The sequence below is a fragment of the Channa argus genome, chromosome 7 (assembly GCF_033026475.1).
Source record: "Channa argus isolate prfri chromosome 7, Channa argus male v1.0, whole genome shotgun sequence".
Taxonomy (NCBI): Eukaryota; Metazoa; Chordata; class Actinopteri; order Anabantiformes; family Channidae; genus Channa; species Channa argus.
Genome location: NC_090203.1, coordinates 9,759,422 through 9,780,824, shown reverse-complemented (window position 1 = coordinate 9,780,824; position 21,403 = coordinate 9,759,422). Strand labels below are relative to the sequence as shown.

Sequence of the window (21,403 nt, the reverse complement as noted above, 5' to 3'; positions counted from 1 at the left end):
TCTCACAGGCTCCTCTTGTTCTGTCTATGTCACTGAAGAGAAAGAAAGAAAGAAAGAAAGAAAGAAAGAAAGAAAGACATTTTGGGGAAAGAGATTGAGGGAGGATCTCAGAGAAGGGGGTGGGTGAAAGGGGAGAAGAAAAAACAACAAGTGATCCAAGTTCCCTGTTCTTTGGAAATCCATCGATCAACCTGCCCCACCCTGCTCCATCACCTCCATGTGGGTAAACAGTAACAGGTCGCAGAAGCTCTGCTTCTGTGCACTGTCATGTCCTTTTCATCTTTTTCCAGCCCCCATCTCCTTAATTGTATCATTCACATCTCATCCTCTCTTTGCTTTCCCTTAGCCCCCACCCCCACTACCACTCTTCCTCTGTCCATCCTTAGTTCTCCCTGGGGCTTGCCTCAGTGGGTCGGTTTCAGTCTGTCTGCTTGCTGATGACTCCACTTGGAGCAGATGTGAGGCTCAGCATCTGTTGCTCTGCTCTGCAGCACCCCTCTTCCTTCTTTTTCCTCTCTCTGCCTTTTCTCCAGTTTTTCTTATGTTCTTATTTATCCACATGTCTTTTTGTTCCTAGCTTACATTGTTGCTTACTCGTAAATTGACAAGTATAATTTTATTCTCAGTTCTTTTGTCTTCTCTGTCCAGCCTCATCAATTTGTTTTACTTTGCAGCCTCCTTGATGCAGCAGTTAATGTTCAAAGCACATTAGTTTTTTTTTGTAATAACAATAAGTCTGGAATTTATGTATTTGTCTGCCACATGAATGGCAACTGTCACGCTATAATCATGTGAAACCAATTCTGCCTGTTGATGGCAGTTTTGTAGAGGGAGTGTATTATTCTACCATAAATGTGGTGAAATATGAATGGCAGTATGTTTTCCTGTGTGTGTGTGCGTGTGTGTGTGTTTGCATTGTTATTTGTACTCCCAGTGTCACAGTGTTCTTCAAAGCCAAGCCCAGAGCTAGAATTAGAATAGCTATGTTTAGCTTGACGTTAAGACATATAGAAAAGCTAGAAGAATGATAAAGTGGGTTTTATTTAGGCTAACTCCCGTCAGTGGCCTGTGCATGTCAGATACACTTATTAGAATCTTTATTGGCTCTATCTGTGTTCATTTGTCCTTTCTCTGTCTCTCTGCCTCTGTCTGTGCGAGTCTTGGCTGGTGAACTGAGCATCCTCTGACAGGTTCCCTCTCGTCTGAGATTAGAAGTGAAGAGGGAGTGGGATTGGGGGAGAAAGAGGGGGTTCATGCCACTTTGATGACTTCCGCCTGGAGAAATCTGTCTCTGGACAGTCGCGTTGTTACATCTGTGTGCCAGGGACCGTGTGTGTTTGTGCATAAGCCTGCATATGTGTGTGTGTCACATCTGTAATTGGTTGCCACCGCCACAATACTTCACAGCTTGGCCTCTGATCTTGTGGAAATCTGGGATCAGCGTGGCAGATCCGCCTGCTAATCAGCACTCAGTGACTGTGCACAGCAACGTCAACCTGTGCTCTGCTCTGGAGACTGGAATATCATCGCTCTCAGGATTTAATCGCTCCAGAAATCCTTTAATGGGAAACGTTACTTGCAGTCTAATTTGAGGATGCTGAGATAAAACTTTGTTGTGTGTGTGTGTGAGTTTGTGACATTGAGAGTGTATGTGTGTTTTCTGTGCACATGACTGAGATAAGAGATAGTGAGTGCTACTTTGACCCTGCACTCTCAGATGATAAGATTACAAGGCCACATCTCTGGTGGCTCCCTTTGCACTTTACCCTCTCTGATCTCCCCTCTCTGTGACCATCGAGTGTTCATGGTGGCATACGGCACAGCATCATTGGGAAATTCATAAGGGGGAATAATCACTCATTCCTGGTTCCCCTTTGAGGACTGCGCTAATTAGCCAGCGTCTGTGATTAGTTGGCTTGTGTTTGATCTGCTTCACTCCTCTCCCTCTCTGTTGAAAAGGCTGCCTGCCTGTGCCGCGATTTGGCTGTGAGGTGCACCAAACACACACAAGCAGACACACAAAGACTCAAAACAGACACACTAAAATGTACTCTGCAACAGATTTTTTCCCTGCCTTTTGGAGACGCTGCAGGTGGCCTCAGAGACATGGTATCAAACACTAGCAGACAGGGAAACGCACACACATGAGCTGCACTGCTCCAAAGCATGTATCACTTCAGTAGAAAGAGTACAGCTGTTAATATTTGACTACAAGAACTGCATACCAAGAACTGTGTTTACTTTCACTTAGAGTTTCGGCCTGTCAATGAAATTCCCCAGTAACTTGGCGTTACTCTGCTTACAGAATGTGGGTGGCTAGCTGAGAAATGGATTTACTTAACTTAACCCTGAGTGATTACAGAAAAAGATGGGCAAATTATGAATGTAATTAAATTTGTACAAATCCCTCTTTGCTCTCCTTTTTGCATTTGGTCTCAATGGCAAAGCACAGTAGGGGATATCCATGCTGCGTTTAATATGACACAAATAGGCGCAATTCTTTGGAGCGTGACAGAGCACTGTCTAATTACAGAGGCTCTGATATAGAAGGGCCCGTCTGTCCTTGAAGCCGTCCACTGGAGCATGGCAGGACCATCTCTGTCTGTTCATAGCCCATCTATCTATTGCTCACTACCCAATCCTCTATCTGTCACTCTGGGGCAGATGGTAAACAAAGACAGCTCCCACCCAGTGTAATGACGACCTGACAGGGGACGGTTCCAGCAGCTTGTGTATGTGCTGGTGTGTGTGTGTGTGTTGCTGTGCTCTTCCTTATGATCTCTGGGAAGTGTCTGCAGCTTTCTGAGAGATCAATTCTAGTATCATTGTAACTGCTGAGCCATTACAAGGTAAAACTAGGATTCAGGCTGCTATTGAGGGGAAGCTTGATCCACTGCTGTTTGCCTCTCAGGCAGGAAGCGCTGTTTAGGACACGAAGATATGTATTCTCAATGCAGACATCTAGAGAAGTGAAGTCTGCAGAAGCTGTGATGTTGTTATTTGGTTTGGGTCAATACTGCACCTTCAAGGTGTAGAACAGAATCATGTTTTTTCTTTTTGGGAGCACTCTTGTTGCTGTCGTCTTTGTTGTTGTTTTATTCAATTGAGCTGCAACCATTAGTTTGACCATTTTTTTTTAAACCTTTTTACCTGAAGGTGACCTCTTCATATCACATATTGCAATATAATAACACAAAATTCAAAGCTCTAGTTTATAAGAATATAAAACAGAGATGTAGCAAATTGCCACCTTTTTAGATGTGATAACCTGCAATTGTTTGGTATTTGTGCTGGACAAAAATACTGATTTACTAGGTTAACAAAAAGTTTACTAATTGATTAATTGTTTCACGCCTGCCTATCTGTCCAAATCTAAAATTAGGTGGCTGTAGCTCAGGGGTTTAAGTGGGGTTGTCCAGCTGGGTTGGTGACTCAAACCCTGGCTCCTCCTGTCCTTGTGTTGATGTATCCATGGCCAAAGACAGTGAACCTCAAGTTGTGCGTATGTTCCTTTTAAGTCAGTTTGGATAAAAGCCTAATTATTAAATGTAAATGTAATTTCCCCAGTAAAGCTTTTGACAGTCAGGATGCCGTAATGAATAAATGCTGCCAGTAAAATGTGTTGTTACTGAAAATGAGTCAGCACCGTCAGCATTCATACACAAACATTTCTTTATGGAGTCCTTTGACCTTCTCTTCTATGTACAGGTTTCATAGTTTATCACTGTAGGACAGAAAATGCATGAACAGAATTGTTAACGCCCTTTTTAAGTTCATTAGAATGAAGCACAGCAACCTGCTTCCTTTGTGACCAGCAACTTGTAAGAAAAATGATGCACAGTTAATAACTTGAAGCAAGAGCATTTTTGCTACAATGATTTATTTGATTCTTAGAACATTTGAAGTCCTTTTTTATTTTCTTTAGATTTACTGTTTTGTTTTAGTTATACATTGTAAAGCTTTTAATTGTCTTTCTTTTTTGCTTTTTAAGTGTAGGTAGTACGTGTGGTTTAAGCTTATTAAAAAGCTTACCACCAACAGCTTATTAAAGCTGGTTCTTCTTGTATAGGGCCAGACATCCACAGAGATGTCTTCTTTTATTACTTTATCAAGTGTGCCCCTCGTTTAACTTTTTTTGTTTTTTGATAACATATTGACTTGAGAGGAAATATTGGGTTATGTACCCCTCCCTCTTTTATCTCTCTCCTTGAACTGTTCTATATAAGCAGACCATTTGCCATTTTTGTCTATTAGCTGTCTGTCCATCCATCCATCAGCATGAAAACAATGCAAGATTTCCCAAGGCAAATTGTTATAGTGAACATCCTTTAGAGAATAGTCAAAGTTCCCACCATTCAGTACAAAGCGAAGAAAGGGAGGGGGCCCAGAGTCAAAGTTGATCTTACCATTCAGTACAAAGCGAAGAAAAGGAGGGGGCCCAGAGAACAATCCTGTTTATTACTCTTCTGCTCTATTGTGCCTTCAAGAAACTACAGTCCACACCTTCTTTCTCTTTTCCTTTGTGCACCTGTTTAATCCCCTCCCTCCTCAGTATCACCTTTCCACTCCTGCTTTCATAGAAGAACTGATGTGATGAAGTGAGGAGATTTATCTTACCTGCCTCCTATTGAGGCTTGAAGACAATAGGCTGTTCACCTCCGCCCTCACAGCTCACTGTAGTCCTGTAGGAACGAAACCTTGACTCACATAATGCAGCCGTTTTCCTCTTGCTTTTAATTGCTTTAAGTATGGCTTGTCTTGTATTCTTATCTTTTGTGTTCAATATTGCCATATCCTACCTGCCTGATGTTTACGAATTATCTCCACACATTGTATTGTTCTGATTTGTTTTTATCTAAAGAAAGATCCAATTCAAAATCTGTTGTGTGGGGGTGCATTTTCAAAATGTAGGTGGTCTAACTAACTAATCAGCTCTTGTGGTGTTCTAGTAATGACTCATAATCACAATAACTTTTACTTCTGTGTAACTAATACTTTTGCAACAGTAGAAATGCTCAGTTTACTTCTTTTTTTTATTTTATAATGTGGGTGTTGCATTTTGGAACATAATTCGCCTGTCCTCTCAAATCTTTCCCTGCAGACTTCTTTTCAGTGCTCCTACACAGACTTGCCATCGGTAATTCAATCCAGCTGGTTGTTGCTCTGTGTGGTGATGGACACAGTCATCAGTTTATCATAATATTCATACACTCCTCCTTGTTTGTTTGCTTGTGGTGCCTGACCTTCTGTCTTCCATATGGCTGGCATTGATTTGGTAGCGGGCTGTGTGATCTTCCTGACAGATTGACTCTGCTAATAGTCGCCTCCCTCATATCACAGTACTGCATTTTAATCCTTTAATGTGCAGTATAAATTGGATTGGTCTCTCACCCCCTCAGCTATGAATTAGCTGCATGTTGAAAGAGTTGTTGACCAGTAGGTTTATCAGTAGCAGTGTGTAACACAGTGGGAAGAGCAGCTGGGAAATTAAGACACCCCCTCCTAAGGTGAAGTAATAGTGAACGATGGCGATGGAAACCTGGAAACGCAGCTGCGTTTGGGTCTGGAGGTGGGATTGTCATGGAATTCCTCTCACTTTTAACAGGCGACTCGGCTTTTAATTCGGGGGAACAGATCACACCCAGCTCGAAATATCTTCTCTGACACCTTAGTAGACTCTCACCTCCAAGTGTTGTTAGGGAGGCAGAAATAGGACGCATAATCACATTATGTTAACAGCTGACATACCGAGAGATGTATGTATAGACACACATGCACAAACACAAAGTGATGGACGGAGAGAGGGCTGGAGAGTTTTCTCCAGCTGTGCACGTTTGATATAACCTGATCCTTTAATTCATGGCCATTTCCAAAGTGAGATGCTGCCAGACTGTTGATGCCTACACAGACACAGACACAGACACACAGACACAGACACACACAGACAGACAGACGGGCGACTGTGGCGCAGGAAGGTAGAGCGGTTGTCCACCAATCTCACAGTTGTTGGTTCAATTCCCGGCTCCTCCGGTCACATGTCGAAGTGTCCTTGAGACACTGAACCCCAACTTAGTTGCTCCCGGTGAGTGTTGGCCAGCTGCATAGCAGCTCCCCCATCGGTGTATGAATGTGTGTGTGATTGTGAGTGTGAATGGGTAAATAAGAAGCAGTGTAAAGAGCTTTGATTGCCAATAGGTAGAAAAGCGCTATATAAGTGTAGACCATTTACCATTTACAGAGAGACAGACAGACACACACACACACACACACACAGAGACACACAGGCTAAGCTTTACTGCTAGACCTGATAAAGAGGTGCAAGGCCTCAGTATGTATAATAGGGAATAGATAAAGACATTTCCTAGACACTGACCCAAGACCTGTGGGAGAAACGTTTTCCTAAAGCTGGTGATTTACATTTTATACTCGCACAAAAACTGCAGATCTGTCACTATGGTCACCCCACAGTAAAAACCAAATATTACATGCAGAGCTAACATAACTTGTCCAGTACAATTACCATGAGGAGCGATGGCACATAGGAATAGAATGAAGAAGTCAGACAGAAAAAGAAGTAGCAGAGTTAAAAAAAAAAAAAGTTGAGGAAGATAAGAATGAGCCAGAGGGATGAAAAGGATTTATTCAAAAATAAAAAGACAGAACAGAGCCATAACACAGAGGGGGGAAAAAAAGCAAAGCGAGCGATGCAGAGAGAAGGCAACAGCGGTGGAGGTAAAATGATGTGCAGGGCATGAGAAGACAAAGCAGAGCCTGGCGCCGCAGGGGAGCTGGGTGTCTGTCAGCCATCTAGTCAGTAAGCTATTCAGTCACTTATTCAGTGGGTTGAAGCGATAGTAGCAAGGCAGTATAGAAGCAGCAGTAAATTGTTTGGCTCAGGAGAACAGTGTCCTTTTCTGTCCACAGTAAACTGCCTGTTACGAGGAAGACTTAACTGACCCTAAATGGGGCCCAGCGGCAAATAAAAACATGCAATACCATGAAACCGTGGGCCTACCTTATGGCCTTGGCCATTTACTTTTTCATTTTTATGCTTTATACACATCTACTTTACACTGTTGCTGTATTTCTTCACGTCCCAGAGTCTTTATTAGTGTCCTTTGCTATTTGACCGCCCCTCTCCTTTTTCTTCCTTTCTCCTGGGTCAGGTAAAGTGTAGATGTTGGTGTTTATCAATAATGAAGAGATGAGAGGAGGAGGAGGAGAAAGCCCACTGCTTTCGTTCTTACCCAGGGATGAATTATTCACCCAGTGGAGAAGAGCACCTCTCCACTCCTGTGTGTGTGTGAATGTGTGTGTGTGTGTGTGTGTTTGTGTTTCTGCCTGCTGAATGTGGGTATGCTTTACCTAGCAGTTAACATTTTTATTTCTTACGCATAGTTTTCCCTTAGGTTGGCAGATGCTAAATGATTAATCGTGTTGTGTATGTTGTTTGGTTTAAGGTTTATCCTGTTGCGAAGTGCAAAATGCCACAGCAAAACAAAAGAAACCACCATGTATGTTTCCCGGATCACGCCTCTTTTTCTAGTTCCTTTCAGACAAACATGATTCCGATTTCAGACCTGTTTGACCAGCAGAGCTTGCTTGACCTGAAATATTATGTTTGTGGTATTTCCATGACTGAGAATAGAAGGTAGATGTACAGAGATGTATGCATGTTATATTGAAAATATAATTTCATACCAGGGCCCTGCCATTGAATGGCAGGGAGACCAAATTGTGAGTTTATATACTCTGAGTTTCCACTTGCTGTTGAACTCATGTATAATGTATTGCCTTGGACTCACAGCAATTCTAAGGTCATGGTCCAGCTTTGGATGCAGCAGGTTCAGTGTACATATTTGAAAAAAAAATAAAATGGTTTATTTTAAGGGTTTTCAGAGTTTCCTGTTGGGTCTTTCTTCATGAATTGGCAAATGCTTATTTTTACAAATGATATTTGCTGGCTTACTAAGGCATATATTTGTTATAAACAAGCAGTTACATAGGAATATGCCTCAGTGTACACATGAATGAGTGTGTGTGCACGTGTGTACGCATACACCCCTCTCTGTGCAGATTTCTCCTCCAGCTGTTCATTTCTCCTTGCCACTTTGAAGCCTGTTCGTGTCTCCCTGTGTCCCACCCTTCAAACTCCTTTCTCCTTCGCTCCCCTTCTGTTACATTTCATGTGTTTTTGCTTTCCATCCTCATTTCTTCCTCTGTGTTTGATTCCTCTTCTCTTTCCACTCTCTGTGTTGAGTCTGTTATCAAATATTTCATCATGTCACTGTGAACAAAGTGAAATGTAGCACTCCCTTCTTCTTGCACCTTTTTTCATCTGCTCCTGTTGCATCACAGTAGTTGTGTTTTACCTCCTGTCTCCTGCATGCAACCTCACTGTAACACCATACCCTTTTTACAACTGTTTTTCTTAAATTTTCAAATCGATTGCACATCTGTGATATGTGAACGTAGATCTTAAAGTCTTTCAAGTATGATTCTTTATCAAACCAAGATGCTTTTTACTCTGTTGCTTTCACTAGTAAAGCTTAATGCATAAATGGATTGTAATAGAATGACATCAGAGAAGTCCATAATGTCCATTGGCTACTTCTAAATTTAGCTTTCCAATATGCTATCGATTGGCCTCCTATAGAGATCCCAGTGGGAAGGTCAGTATGAAGACGAGACACATTACAAGTCTTCATTTCCTAGTTTTATTCTTGGCTTGTCAAACTGCTTCACTTGTCAAAGCTAAGCTGCATCCTCACTCTGCTCCCTGCATACTAAAGTATCCACATGCACATGTTCATTGTGTGTGTGTGTGTGTGTGTGTGTGTGTCTGAAGGTCAGAGCAACCACTGCTGCAACAGTGTCGGGTAGCAGCAGACTGCAGGTTCAGGCTGGTGCTGTTTCGGAATCCAGCTGATAATGGCTATTAGTACAGACCAGTGACATGTGGACATGATACGCAGCCACAGCAGTGTCAGTGTTTTGGTTTGGACAGAACAATGGCAACATCGCACAGAAATCCGTTATAAGGGCATCATTTTGAGTAGAACGCCAGATAACACACGTCAGCTCTAATACACATTTGATCGTCACTGCTTATGAGGTTTCAAAGCTGTGCAGAGCTAACCGATAAACAGTCGGCACCTAAATTACAGGTGCATCATTCATGAGAACTGCAATATTACAAAAACTAAAGTGATAAAGGGAAGAATATTCAACAGTTTATGAGAATAAGCAAACTGTTTCTTACAAAGAGGGATAAACCAGTCGGTTATGAAACATTTGGATTTTTAAATGTTTTTTTTATGTCATCTCTGTATATCAGCAAAATTGAGCCTTGGAATTTAAGTGTTTATTTCAATTGAACAGTACAGTCATTGTTCTGATGTAACATTCACAACTTGAAGGACTATATACAAAGAACGTCTGATTCCTACATCCAAGGTGAACAGTGTGGAAGAGACTGTCCTTAAATGCTTTTAAAGGTGAACAACAGAACTTTGATAACAGCTACTGTTTCAATTCAAGTCCAATTGCTGGAGTACAGAGAAACAACAGAAAATGTGTCACTGTCCCAGTACTTAGAAGCTGCATTGTACAAAACTACAGACCCGGTAATAATTGAGGAATTGAAATGCCATCTCTGTACCAGTGTCTCAAGAAAACACAAAACAAAAATTGCACATTGGGAGTCTCACAAAGGTGGTATTTGGCAGAAGTTTCCTTTAGAAGCCACTTGTATCCAAGGCCTGTGCACAGGCATGCAGAGATTGTTGTGCTGCAAATAAAACCCAGACCTCTGAGCAATAAAAAAGCAGCATGATCTGATAGATCATCCTTTACCACTTTTCAGCACTTGGGGTTTGTTTATAAGAAGTTCAAGGATACCTTAAATCCACAGTATTTTCGAGTGGTTTAAGTTAAACGGTCTGGTGAATATGAAATAACATGGATACTCATTTTGCAGTCCAGGATACTCCCTGCATGTGTAGACTTCATCATGAACTCCTTTATATGAACAATAAATAGGTTTAAAGGATTTCGTGCATAAGTAATTTAAGACCCTGTATTTGTAAATGCTTGATTTAAGCATCCTTGCACTTTTAATGGACATCTTTCTAGAGGATAGAGCTCAAACATATTTTCTGCCTCTGCATCCCTAAAGAGGATTGGAGCTGTTAGTAAATGTAAGTGGTAGTCTATACTCTTGATTTCCTGGTTAAAACTATACATTACATTATTCTCGGCTCTGGCAAGCAATCATTGAGTCACCAAGATGCAGTGGTGGTGTTGGTATATACAGACTGTAACTTCTTTGGCCAGAATGGGCTTTGCAGTAAAAGGACAAACTCATTTGATTACATCACAAGTGCAGCCCCTGGGTCCACAACTCAGCGTGTCAAGAAGTGGAAAAGGTGGGATGGGAATGATTCTAATTCCCCTGTAAGAAAAAGATTGTGTTTGAAGAAGAGTCACTGAGAGCAGGCAGAGACGGATTCAATCAGGGCAGAACAGTGACGCTCCACTCTGCAGTCCATACCGCCTCTATCAAAGCCATTATTCTTCAAGAGTGGAGAGGGTGGGCACGACAATAACAACAACAGGAGAATAATGGAAATGGAGAAATTCGCACAGGCCTGAAAATATATAATGAGAGTGCAGAATGCTTACTAAGACAGCAGTGTGTTATAGAGCCCAGAGGAAACACACCCACATCATCTCAGTCACATGCGCACACACCTTCACACACACATGCGCACACACACAGGACTGCTAGGAAGCAATCTTCATGAACATGGTGAATGGGAGAGCTTCATTCTAACCCACCTGACAGTGCATAGCCACCACGCTGATTTAATGGCATTGGGTGAGCTCTGAAGGCCATTAGATATTTTAGGTGATGGCCTGCACTCCCTGTCCCACTGACGTTGTGCTTTTCTCTACTATAGTGAGGATCAGGCAGAGGACATGAATGCCATTAGGCGTCAGCCAGCCAGGCAAGGCAGGCGGACACAGGCTGATAAGCGAATGTTCGTTTTATAAGCCACGGCTCCCTCAAATGGGCTGCAGAGAAAATTAGGATTTTTTTTTTTCTTTTACTTGTTCTCTTGCTTCCTCTGGCTCATTCATGCTGTTTCACTCTGTTTTTATTTCTCACTCTATTCATAGCCACAGTGTTTCTCACAAGATCAGGTGTGGAGTCTACCCTGACTCTTGCTGCCCCACTCCTCCCGCTCTTCTCCCCTCATCTGCCTCTCCTCGCTCTATTTCTCTTTACCTCTTCCAACTCCCCCCCCCCCTTCCCCATCTCTCCATTTCCTCTCTTTATAGCATTTTTACTTTCACCCTACTGCATCTGTTGTGGACGTTTTTTCCCCTTCCTCTCTCAGTTCTTATTTCCCTTTTCTAAATGGCTGTCTATTGTCCCTCAGCTGTCTCCTATTAACCTTGTTTATAGCTCACACTGTCTCCCCTTCAAGATCCTCCTGCTCTCTCCTCTTCTCTCACCACTTTCCCTTTTCACTCCCTTTTTCATTCTCTATTCCTGGCACAGCATTTTCTTCACACCCTTTCATCCCCACTTTCCCTACACTCTCCTACACTCTCCCTCTCCTCTGCTCTCATCCTCCATCCCTTTTGACATTCCCAGCCTGTCTCTCATCTCCTCCTTCCATCTTCGTTGGACACTAGCTCGGCTTCTTCCTTCCTTATTGATTTTCTTCTCCACAGACGAATAGTGGAAAATGTGGAAGAGGTCAGGATGACCAGGGAGGGGATCAGAGAGAACTGTACTAATATGGCAGGACTGTCGCAGTACATTATCAGCATAATTGTGTAAGTTAGTTGCGTGCGCATCATGTGGGTGTTAAAGACATAATGATAGGTGGCAGTATTTGGGGTGGTGACATCTGACTACTTGAGGATGTTGACGAGTGCAGTTTATGCATGCATTTCTTTGTTCATGTGCGTTTGGCAGCAGAGCTACTGTAAAGTAGAGCATTGGTGACACAAGGCTTCTGTTCTCACTCTCCTTCCCTCCAACCCCCCCCCCCCCCCCTCTCTCTCTCTCTATCCCTCTCTTGCTCTTCCTTTCTTCTCAGTTCTACCCTTGAACCGTCTTTTATTCTCTGATTCCCTTAGTTCCTGTCTCTCCCCACCTCCTGTCTTTCTTTTCTGTTTCATTTGACCAATGCTCTCTAAATATTTATACTGACAATTACTGTTTCAAAGTGCAGCCTAGCCTTAGCCAAGTCTAAAGTGGCCATGTACTGTGTGTGCACACACATGCACATGTTGACTTTTTCTATGTCTGGTGCTGACACATTGACTCTTCAGGACAGGGGTTTGGGGTATGTCATCAAGGTGAGGGTGTGCAAGTCACTGGATGTCTTCTGTGTAATATTAATTTCCTGGGGGCTGTATAGAATCTCATAAGGCCAGCCGGTCTGTCATCTGAACTCTGGCAGGCGTTGACCCATGTTGGCTCTACTCTTATTGCCTCCGAATGACAGACTGGCTCAGCCCTGCCCTCACATGACGTGCAGACACAACAGCTGTGCATGTATGCATGTGTTTGTGTGTGAACTTGCACATGTGAACACAATTGAAATCTAAAGCAACTTATTTTCAGTGCCACATTGTGTAATGACTTGTGTCAAGCTGACTCGGTCTGTACACACCAATCAAGACAAGTAATCAAGGGTTTCAATGAGCCTTTATCCCCCCTTTCTCTACCTCTGCATATTTTTGTAACTAGAGTAAGGCTCTCGTTCCCAAAGCTAATTTGTACTTAGTCAGACTAGCTCAGGTGGATTGACAGACGATTTTACTGTAGCTTGATCTTTACTAAATGCCCTAGACATTTAAAAGCTAACACGAAAGGAGCTCCACAATAATACAATCATGAAATGTATATGTGTATATGGACATGCATTTGTGTCCCTGCTTGTACATATGTGCTTGTGTATGTGTGCCCAGAAGAGGAGAACAAGAGAGAGCTGTTGCTCTTTTCAGCCCAGTAAGACTCGCTGACTCGCTGTTGCTTCCACAGGCTGCTCAGTGGTCATCCAAAGGTTCCTCTGTGGCTGCAAGGGGGTTGTTTTGTGGTTGTAAATTGGGCTGGTCCTTGGAGAGCTGGTGTTATTCTAGGAAAGTCTTGTTTTTCCTCCGCTTTTCCACCCGGTCTTTCACTCATTCTTTCTTCTGATTTGATATCTCCGATCTCCCAAGAGAAGAGAAGGTGTGGTGTTTATTGCCCATCAAAAGAGAGACAGCAGTCCCCTTTTTCTCCAAGCCTGAGTTTCGTTTGTGGAAGCGTACGAGCATTGGTATGTGTCTGTGAATTCAATCCGCCCTCCAGATCATAGTAGTTTCAACACAACAGTTTTGGCTCAGCACAAACTGGTGGAACTAGTTCTTCACGTAATTGTTTGTCTTTGTGTTTCATTGGTGCTGTTATATATTTGTAGCTTGCTGGTAAACACTGCGCGCGCACACACATTCACACATCTAGCCTTTCCTGCAGACATTTGAAATTGTGTATCTGCATGTAATCCACTCTTACTTAAAAACAGGTGCCATCTTGCTGACATACACTAATGCGTGCTTACTCATACAAGTAATTACAATTTCACTGAGACCTGGATTACACACACACAGAAAAACACACATAACAGATTGTCTTTCTAATGCTCCCTCGCTCTTTCTGTTTTTCACACACCCACTGACATAACACACCAAAAAAAGCATATTTATTTTGACTCCTTGCTGTTACACAGGAATGTGTCAGCACAGCAAATGGCAGGCTATAGAAAAGCATAAACCATCCTGATGATTTATGACCTATGTGCAACAGATACTAGCTTTCCTATTTTTTCCCCCAGTGCATATCACCTTTTTTGCCACTCCATCCATTCTTGCACAGTCATGGAGAGATACCAGACTTTTGGCCTACTTGCCTGGGTTCAGCTGTCCTCTGCTGTACCAGACATCTCCACACTGTCCTCATTTATCATCTGGAGGCCCTGTACAGATTTTATCTGCTCCTTTACCTTGTCTTCCTTTCTAGTTTGGGAATGAGGAAAACAACAAACACTGATGTTTCTTTTGCTCTTCATTCGTTTCTTCCAGGAGTGTCAGGTCAGAGAGTGAAAGTGGAGCCAGAGGTGTCCTCATATCCTGGCCAGACGGTGAATCTACGCTGTGCTTTCACCGATTCCACTGGGATTCAGCTCACAATGGTCAGTCATAAAGCTGTGTTGTTTTTTTCTTTTAAGATTTGATTATTTCTTTATACCAGCACACTTATATCAACTCTAAACTGGGTTAGTGCTTTGAAATTCTAATAAAAATGTCTGTTTTATTGCAAAATTGCAGTCATTTTGCTGACTTGGCACTATAATTGGTTCAGATTGCTTTGGGCTTGAATTTGCTTCCAAAGTTAAAGTAACCAGTCAGGGGCCATTAAGTGAATAAACCATTTAATAATTGATTAAAAATATGGTTATTCTCCTTTTTAAAATTTAGCATCAACCTGAATTTACAGCTGTTTGAAACCTGTAAAATGGTTGGACGAAGACTATTCATTTAAGTCAAAGTAAACATAAAATGACAATACAGGTCCATTAGGTCTTTTATTTTGGCACATTAAACCTTAATCTAGCAAAATATACCTACAGTAATAATCCTGAGGCTAGTAATAAGTTTTTATCACATTTAGGCTTAATGTTTTATTGTTTCAAACAAAAAATACTAAGCTTCGTCTTTCTTCAGGGGATTGAATATGGTAATGTCCACAGTTCTTAGTTGCATCTCAATGAACTCTGCTTGGTTTTGCTAAGAGCAGCTGGGGGAGAGAGACAGGGAGTGCAGCTCCTGAAAAACTTACATCTATATTCATACATGCACCGCTTATTTGATTGTAATGCTGTGTATGCTACCCTGTGGAGTTTACAGCAAATTGTAGATGTCTTAAAAATGCTATCCAGTGTTTCTTATCAATGCCGTGATAAATGAGGCGTGTTGGTTTTCTCTGTCGCTGTATGCATCCAAACCACTGACCCTGCACCTGCTCCATCCACCATAGGTCACGTGGATCTACGAGCCGAAGGACGGGGAAAGGATCAACATTGCTGTGCTTCATCCCAGCTATAATCCCAACTACCCTGATTCACCTGTGAAGGGCAGGGTTGCCTTCACACCCAGTCCCCCAAATCTGAACAGCCCCTCCATCCAGATAAGCAACGTTACAATGACCGATGAGGGGAAGTACATCTGTGAATATGCTACTTACCCAAGTGGCAACGAACAGGGCATCACCTACCTGGTCATGCTGGGTATGCCGTTTACATAATCTACATACTGTAAAGTAAAAACCTGAATTCATAAGAAACAAAACAATTTTTTTGAGTATGGAAAATAATCTGCAATCCTCTTAAGCATTTAAAGTGACCTGATCTCAAAAAGCAAAAGAGATTCACATGTTGGACAATCAGTATCCACTGATATATTTAAAACCTTAGTTTAATATCAATTAAAAGCAAAAACAAGACAGAAGCGTTGTTCCAGTCTCAAGCTTTCAGTTTTGTTAATCATTCTCTGAAACCAAATGAGCTGTTGCTTTGTGACAACTCTACCTGCTTCAAAGTGAAATTGAAAGCTTAAGTGTGGAACAAAGACTCAGCCCTTTTTTTGGAAAACCCCTAATATTACGTGCTATTCAAGTCTATACACCACAATCATCACACCCGAGGTAACATTTTGCGTTGTGAGAAGGAAGACACACACACACACACACACACACACACACACACACACACACACACACACACAAACACACACACTTACATAAATGTATAGATTTACTTCAGTTACAGTAAAGGTGCCAACAGAAACACATTACAAAACCTCTCGAACTCCCCGAATCAAACATCCAAACCATAACACATAGAGCCAAGCTAGGGTAATTTGATGTCTGGCACCACAGAACTACTCTGTTATTAAACTTCTTTCTCCACTCTAGTAGTAGATTTTCCCCAACAATACAAAAGTGAGCCTTTGAAACACAGGTCTGACATTCTATGGTTACCAAGCTGTTAGTTTCTTAGGTTTAAACTAGGGATGTCACAGTGCTGATACCAGTATTGGGCATCTGGTCCAATAGTGCCCTTGTGTACTCTTCTCCAATACCACGTTCATTTCCACTGGTAGGCAGATGTGACAAATGGCAAGCTGCAAGCTCTGCTCTGCTCTGCTAAAGTCATAAGATCCAGTTACTAACAGCCACACAACAGGGGTTATTATTTGGTTTGTCATAAGGTTTGTCCTCCTCAGATTGTCCAGCCAGTGTCAGGTGCGTGATCCTTCTGGACTGTCAGAGGATAAATGTTTGACAGTGGGTGGAAATAGCTTTTAAGTATGAACTGTCTAGTCTTAGCCTTCAATCTTGTCCCCAATACCATTTGGACCGACTCTGCCAGTGCCTCTCGTCAGCTGAACTGTGCAGTGGATTGATGAGGATTGATGAGAACTCATATTAGAAGCGAAATAGTTTACTACTTGCATTGGTATGTAGTTAAATATAAGTACTTCTACCCAGTCTGAGGGAAAAAGTTTTCACAGCACATCCCTGGTTTAAACCTATGGCAAGGACTTAAGTCAATGTTAAAGTAAATGTCCAAATGTATTACATTAGGAAAATTACCACATTTTAAATCCAGAATGTCTCATCATCATTAGCTGCAGAAAAATCAAACCCAACCAAACCCTGGTTAAAATGGAACCTCTATAGTTTGTCAGTTTTTTACAGACCTTACTACAATGTATTGGTTGAGGATTTAAAGCAATTTATTACCAACTGTCTTAACTCTTTATCAATTAAATTAGCTATTCTGACTAAAACTCTAGTCTATAGTTTCTAGAAACTTGTTGAATATCTGCGAAGGTGCATTTAAGCTGTCAGTTTTTCCTCTAATCTGTCTCCCATCTGTCTTGTGATGAGTGTATGCAAATGTTCATTACTTACTATATACAAATATATATAAATGCAAAGTTCTCTCCACCCACGCCTCTCTGTCGTTGTAGCACTCTCCCTCCCCCACAGGTGGCACACAGGTTAAAAGCATGTCCAACTCAGCTTAATTGCTATTATAAGTGGTATTGTCAGATCAATTGTGTTCTTGTTAATACAATGGAACCACTGGTCTAACCTTGGCCCAGAACCAGTGCCTCTGCTAAACTCTCTTCTCTCTTCAATACATCATGTCTCCCTCTGGGTATATTATTGATCTGGCTGCTTGTCATGCCTGCTGTGAGCTTCTGTCCTGCCTGCTCCCCTCTGATCCCACACTAGGATATGAGAGGGCAGCTAGGTAGGAATTAGGAGCAAGGTAGAGTAGAGGTGGTTGGGGCAGGCCGACATGCAGTATTTTGAACTTGTGTATGGAAATGCACTGGACCAGTCTGGAGAATGATTTATCAATGGTAGCTGATAGGAATAGAAATAGATAGCTAGATAGATGGATAGATAGATAGATAGATAGATAGATAGATAGATAGATAGATAGATTAAAGCAATGGGGTAAAAGAAGATTTAGTGTTTGGGTTTGTTTACACAGGCGCTTGTAATTGTTTATCAATGTAGGCTCTGGAGAGAAAAATGACACACGAGGCAGAGACTGAGTGGGGGACAGAGCGTGTTTGGAGATTGAGGTTTTGGATTGGATTTGCCAGGCTGGTAACTGAAATTGTTTATCAATAATGGTGCACATTATATCTTCCTTCAGCTGTCTTATTTCCATTTTTATCCATCTCTACATCCTCTAATCTTCTCTCTGCCTGTGTCTCTTTCTCTCTACACCCACCCTCCATCCTTGCTCCCATCCATCCATTAGCTAAGCCTCAGAACACTGCCTCCACTCTAACAGTGGAAGCGGGCACTAAGCAGGTTGCCGTGGCACGCTGTCAGTCTGCGGATGGCCGCCCCGCCTCCCAGATCACCTGGATGACCACAGCCAATGGCAATGCAACGACGACATCAAAGGCAGGTTCTGGCAACACCGTGACCGTGACCAGCGAGTACATAATGGTTCCCACAGCAGAGGACAATGGAAAAGACATCAGTTGTGTGGTGAATCACAGGACTCAGGTCAAACCGGAGATCTTCTCCATGAAGCTAGAAGTTCTACGTAAGATATACACACACACACACACACACACACACACACACACACACACACACACACACACACACACACACACACTTACACCTTACACACCCCAGCGTTGTTCATGATAACATGATTTTACCCATTGTCTTTTGAGGGAATAATTGAAATCATTGCAATTTTTTTTCTCCTCCGTTCTGTCATTTACCTGTCCTACCCCTAGATGCCCCTCAGGTGACTATTGTGGGTTATGACGATAATTGGTACATAGGCCGTTCAAATGCAGTGCTCACCTGCCAGGCTAGCGGAAACCCCATTCCAGTCTCTGTCACGTGGAAGACGTGAGTATCCTGGAATCTCTCTTTTGTCTTGTTTGTCTTTTGTTTTATTTGTTTTGTTTTTTCTTTCCGTACTCTTTGTCCCCAGGTCCACGATTCTCACAGCTGTAGTCAGCGCTTTTATTATTGCCACCACAGTCCTGTGCTCTTATTGTGGAGATGGCTATATAATTTCTCATAATAGACTCTGTGACTCAAGACTTAACCTTCCAATAATGAGAAACACAATATCTCATATCTCAATACTCCCTCTCTCCCCTTTTCTGTCTTATCATCCATTAACATAACTGTGACAACATTTTGGGGGGAAAAAACTTAAAAGTCTGGAATTAAAAAATGGTAGATGAGATTTTAGGCCTGGATCCAGAAGATTTGATTTTCCTTCTGTCCCCATCATATTTTCCTTTATTGTTTGATAATGAATTTTCTTTTGAGGAAGTGGGAAACTGATTAGTGGAATTTGATGACATTGTACAATACAGCACATTTTTGTAAAAGTACATCTGTGTAAATGCTTATTTTTCCCAAAGTCAAACAACAATTCTGAACTCAATTTTATTCCGTTTCGCCTTCTCTTTTCTTCATCCTCCCAATATGCTCACGTCCCTGCAGTATGTCAGGAGACATGCCAGAGACGGTGCAGATCACAGGCAATGAGCTGAAGATACTGAAGGTGGATGATGCTGTCAACACCACGTTTGTCTGTGAGGCCACCAACCAAATGGGCACCAGCAGAGATCAGGTCACACCCTTTGTCAGAGGTGAGTTGAAGGACATTTGTTGCAACAAGTTCACTGAAGGTCTAATAGCTATATAGCTAATGCATAAACGTTTCTAAAGATGTTAGTCAGATAACATTTATAACATTTACTTTTGCCTGTCCACAGTATAACATCTGTAGCATTTGGCTCAAAAATACCATTGACAAAATAGGTGTCCTTTTTTATGGATGTCTGTGTTGTGATGTATTAGTATTAGAATTGTCAGTTTAAATCCCCAAATCTGCTAAAACTGAGTGAACATTTCGGGAATTAAGTTAAAAAAAAAAAAAAACACTCTCAGTGCTCGCTTGGGGCTTGTTCATCATCTAAACCTTCCCATGGCTTGTGTATGAAAACATTTTTATCCTCTGAACCGATGAACTGGAACCAATTGCACCTTTCATCACACATGCTACATGTTTCCTACTGTGCTACGCTCTCATGTCTTCCTCTGGGATTTACTGTGTTCCACTTCACATTTCACATGAACACAGACACACACACACACACACTCATATATTCTCTGTGCTGAGGACTCTCTGGGGTGTGTAGTGTAAGGCTAGTGGGTATAGCTGCTCTGTCCTAGGTGTGTGTATGTGTTGTCTCTCTGTCTCTGTCTCTGTCTCTGTCTCCGTCTCTCTCTCTCTCTCTCTCTCTCTCTCTCTCTCTCTCTCTCTTTCTCTGTCTCTGTCTCTGTCTCTCTCTCTGTACTCTATCTACTCTCTCTCTCTCTGTTCTATTAAGAATGCATGTCACTTTTCCACGTCTCTCTGCATGCACTCAATAACACTGTATTATCAAAGTTTCTATGGCTCAGCGGTACCCAAGGTCTGCCTATTCCCTTTTGTACATCAGATGGCATTTTGCAAAGGGTTTTTTTTTTTTCATGGGGTTTTTAGTGGTAGTTCACATTGTGTGTGGTGCACATAAAGGAGAGGGTTCTTCTCACTGATATTTTTGCTTTTCTTCTATTTTTCTGACGCGAGAGAGAACAGTTCGCCCCCCTAAAGTCATGATCATAAAAGCAACTGAATAGCTTCTTGGCAGTACCCTCTGCCATCGGTAATGACGGGAGAGACTAAAGCTAGGCAAATGAGCAGTGTTCATTAGAGTCGGTGTCTTGAAGATAAGGCCGCAATCACTTAAAGTGGCGGAGTTGGCTCACAATGACACTGTTGACTTTGTAATGAAGTGGTTTTCATTGTTGGTTTGGGTTTAGCTGGGATTAGAAATGTGCTGATGCAGTGTTTATTTGCAGCTTCATATTTGTGGTTTGCATGTAAGTGTATATATTCATGTGTATATATCTTTGGCTTGCTGTATCACCTCATTTCTTGGAGTTAAAGCATCCAGTATGGGGCCAGATAAGATGGAAAACAGTTCATCCCTGTGCACCCATCAACAGGGTTCACTTCTGCATTTCCCCTCATACAAAATACATTGCCCTTCACTCTTCTGTTGCATGTCAGCACTTAACCGGAAGTAATTTCTTGCTGACTTGGGGCGTAAATGTTGCCCATACAGCAGAAAAAGTACATTTCTCTGGTGGCTGCATCTTAAGACCTACCCAGCTCCTTCATGTTCTCATCTTCTTTCTCTCTTTTTTATTCTTGTCCCTGTGCTTAGTCTCTCCTTATTTCACTATTTGTTTCTTCTTTCAACACCATCTTTTTTCAAGTCCTTTGGCTCCACAGCATGCATCACCATTCCTCTGGGGGCCACTCTCCACTGCTGCATAGTAGTGTTTCTGGCTCCTGTAGTACAAAGGATGCCACCATCTCCTGCTGTGTATCACAAGCAACAAGCAAAGAAGATACCAAGTTCCGGAGAGCAGAGGGAGGAAGATGGAGGGTGCTGCTTTTAGACTTAAAAAGCCAGGGAACGTGCACCAGGATAAATCAGTGCCAGCATGCAGTTCTCACTCTCAGAAGGGAGGGAGCAACAGCATGAGAGATGTTGGAAGAAAGTGCTTGCTGATGGCACTTAAAACTCCCAAAGGAATCTTGTGCCACTGCATCCCATCTCTACACTGCTATTGGCCTCTACTATCTCTCAGTTAGAGCGTGTGTCTCTGTTTCCAAGCCTCTCAGAGCGGATCAGTCACCCTTTGCTGCTTCAGCTCCTGGCT

General features: G+C 42.2%; 1 protein-coding gene across 2 annotated transcripts in view; it reads left to right on the top strand.

The window, feature by feature from the left end:
- Nucleotides 1-21,403, top strand: part of si:ch73-22o12.1 (nectin-2) — a 71,816-nt gene that overhangs the window by 13,934 nt on the left and 36,479 nt on the right. For both annotated transcript variants that reach the window (XM_067509517.1, XM_067509516.1), the window contains exons 2-6: nt 14,143-14,252; nt 15,098-15,347; nt 17,904-18,197; nt 18,400-18,517; nt 19,127-19,275. In XM_067509517.1, the coding sequence (XP_067365618.1) occupies nt 14,143-14,252; nt 15,098-15,347; nt 17,904-18,197; nt 18,400-18,517; nt 19,127-19,275 (921 nt within the window). The remainder of the gene's footprint in view (nt 1-14,142; nt 14,253-15,097; nt 15,348-17,903; nt 18,198-18,399; nt 18,518-19,126; nt 19,276-21,403) is intronic.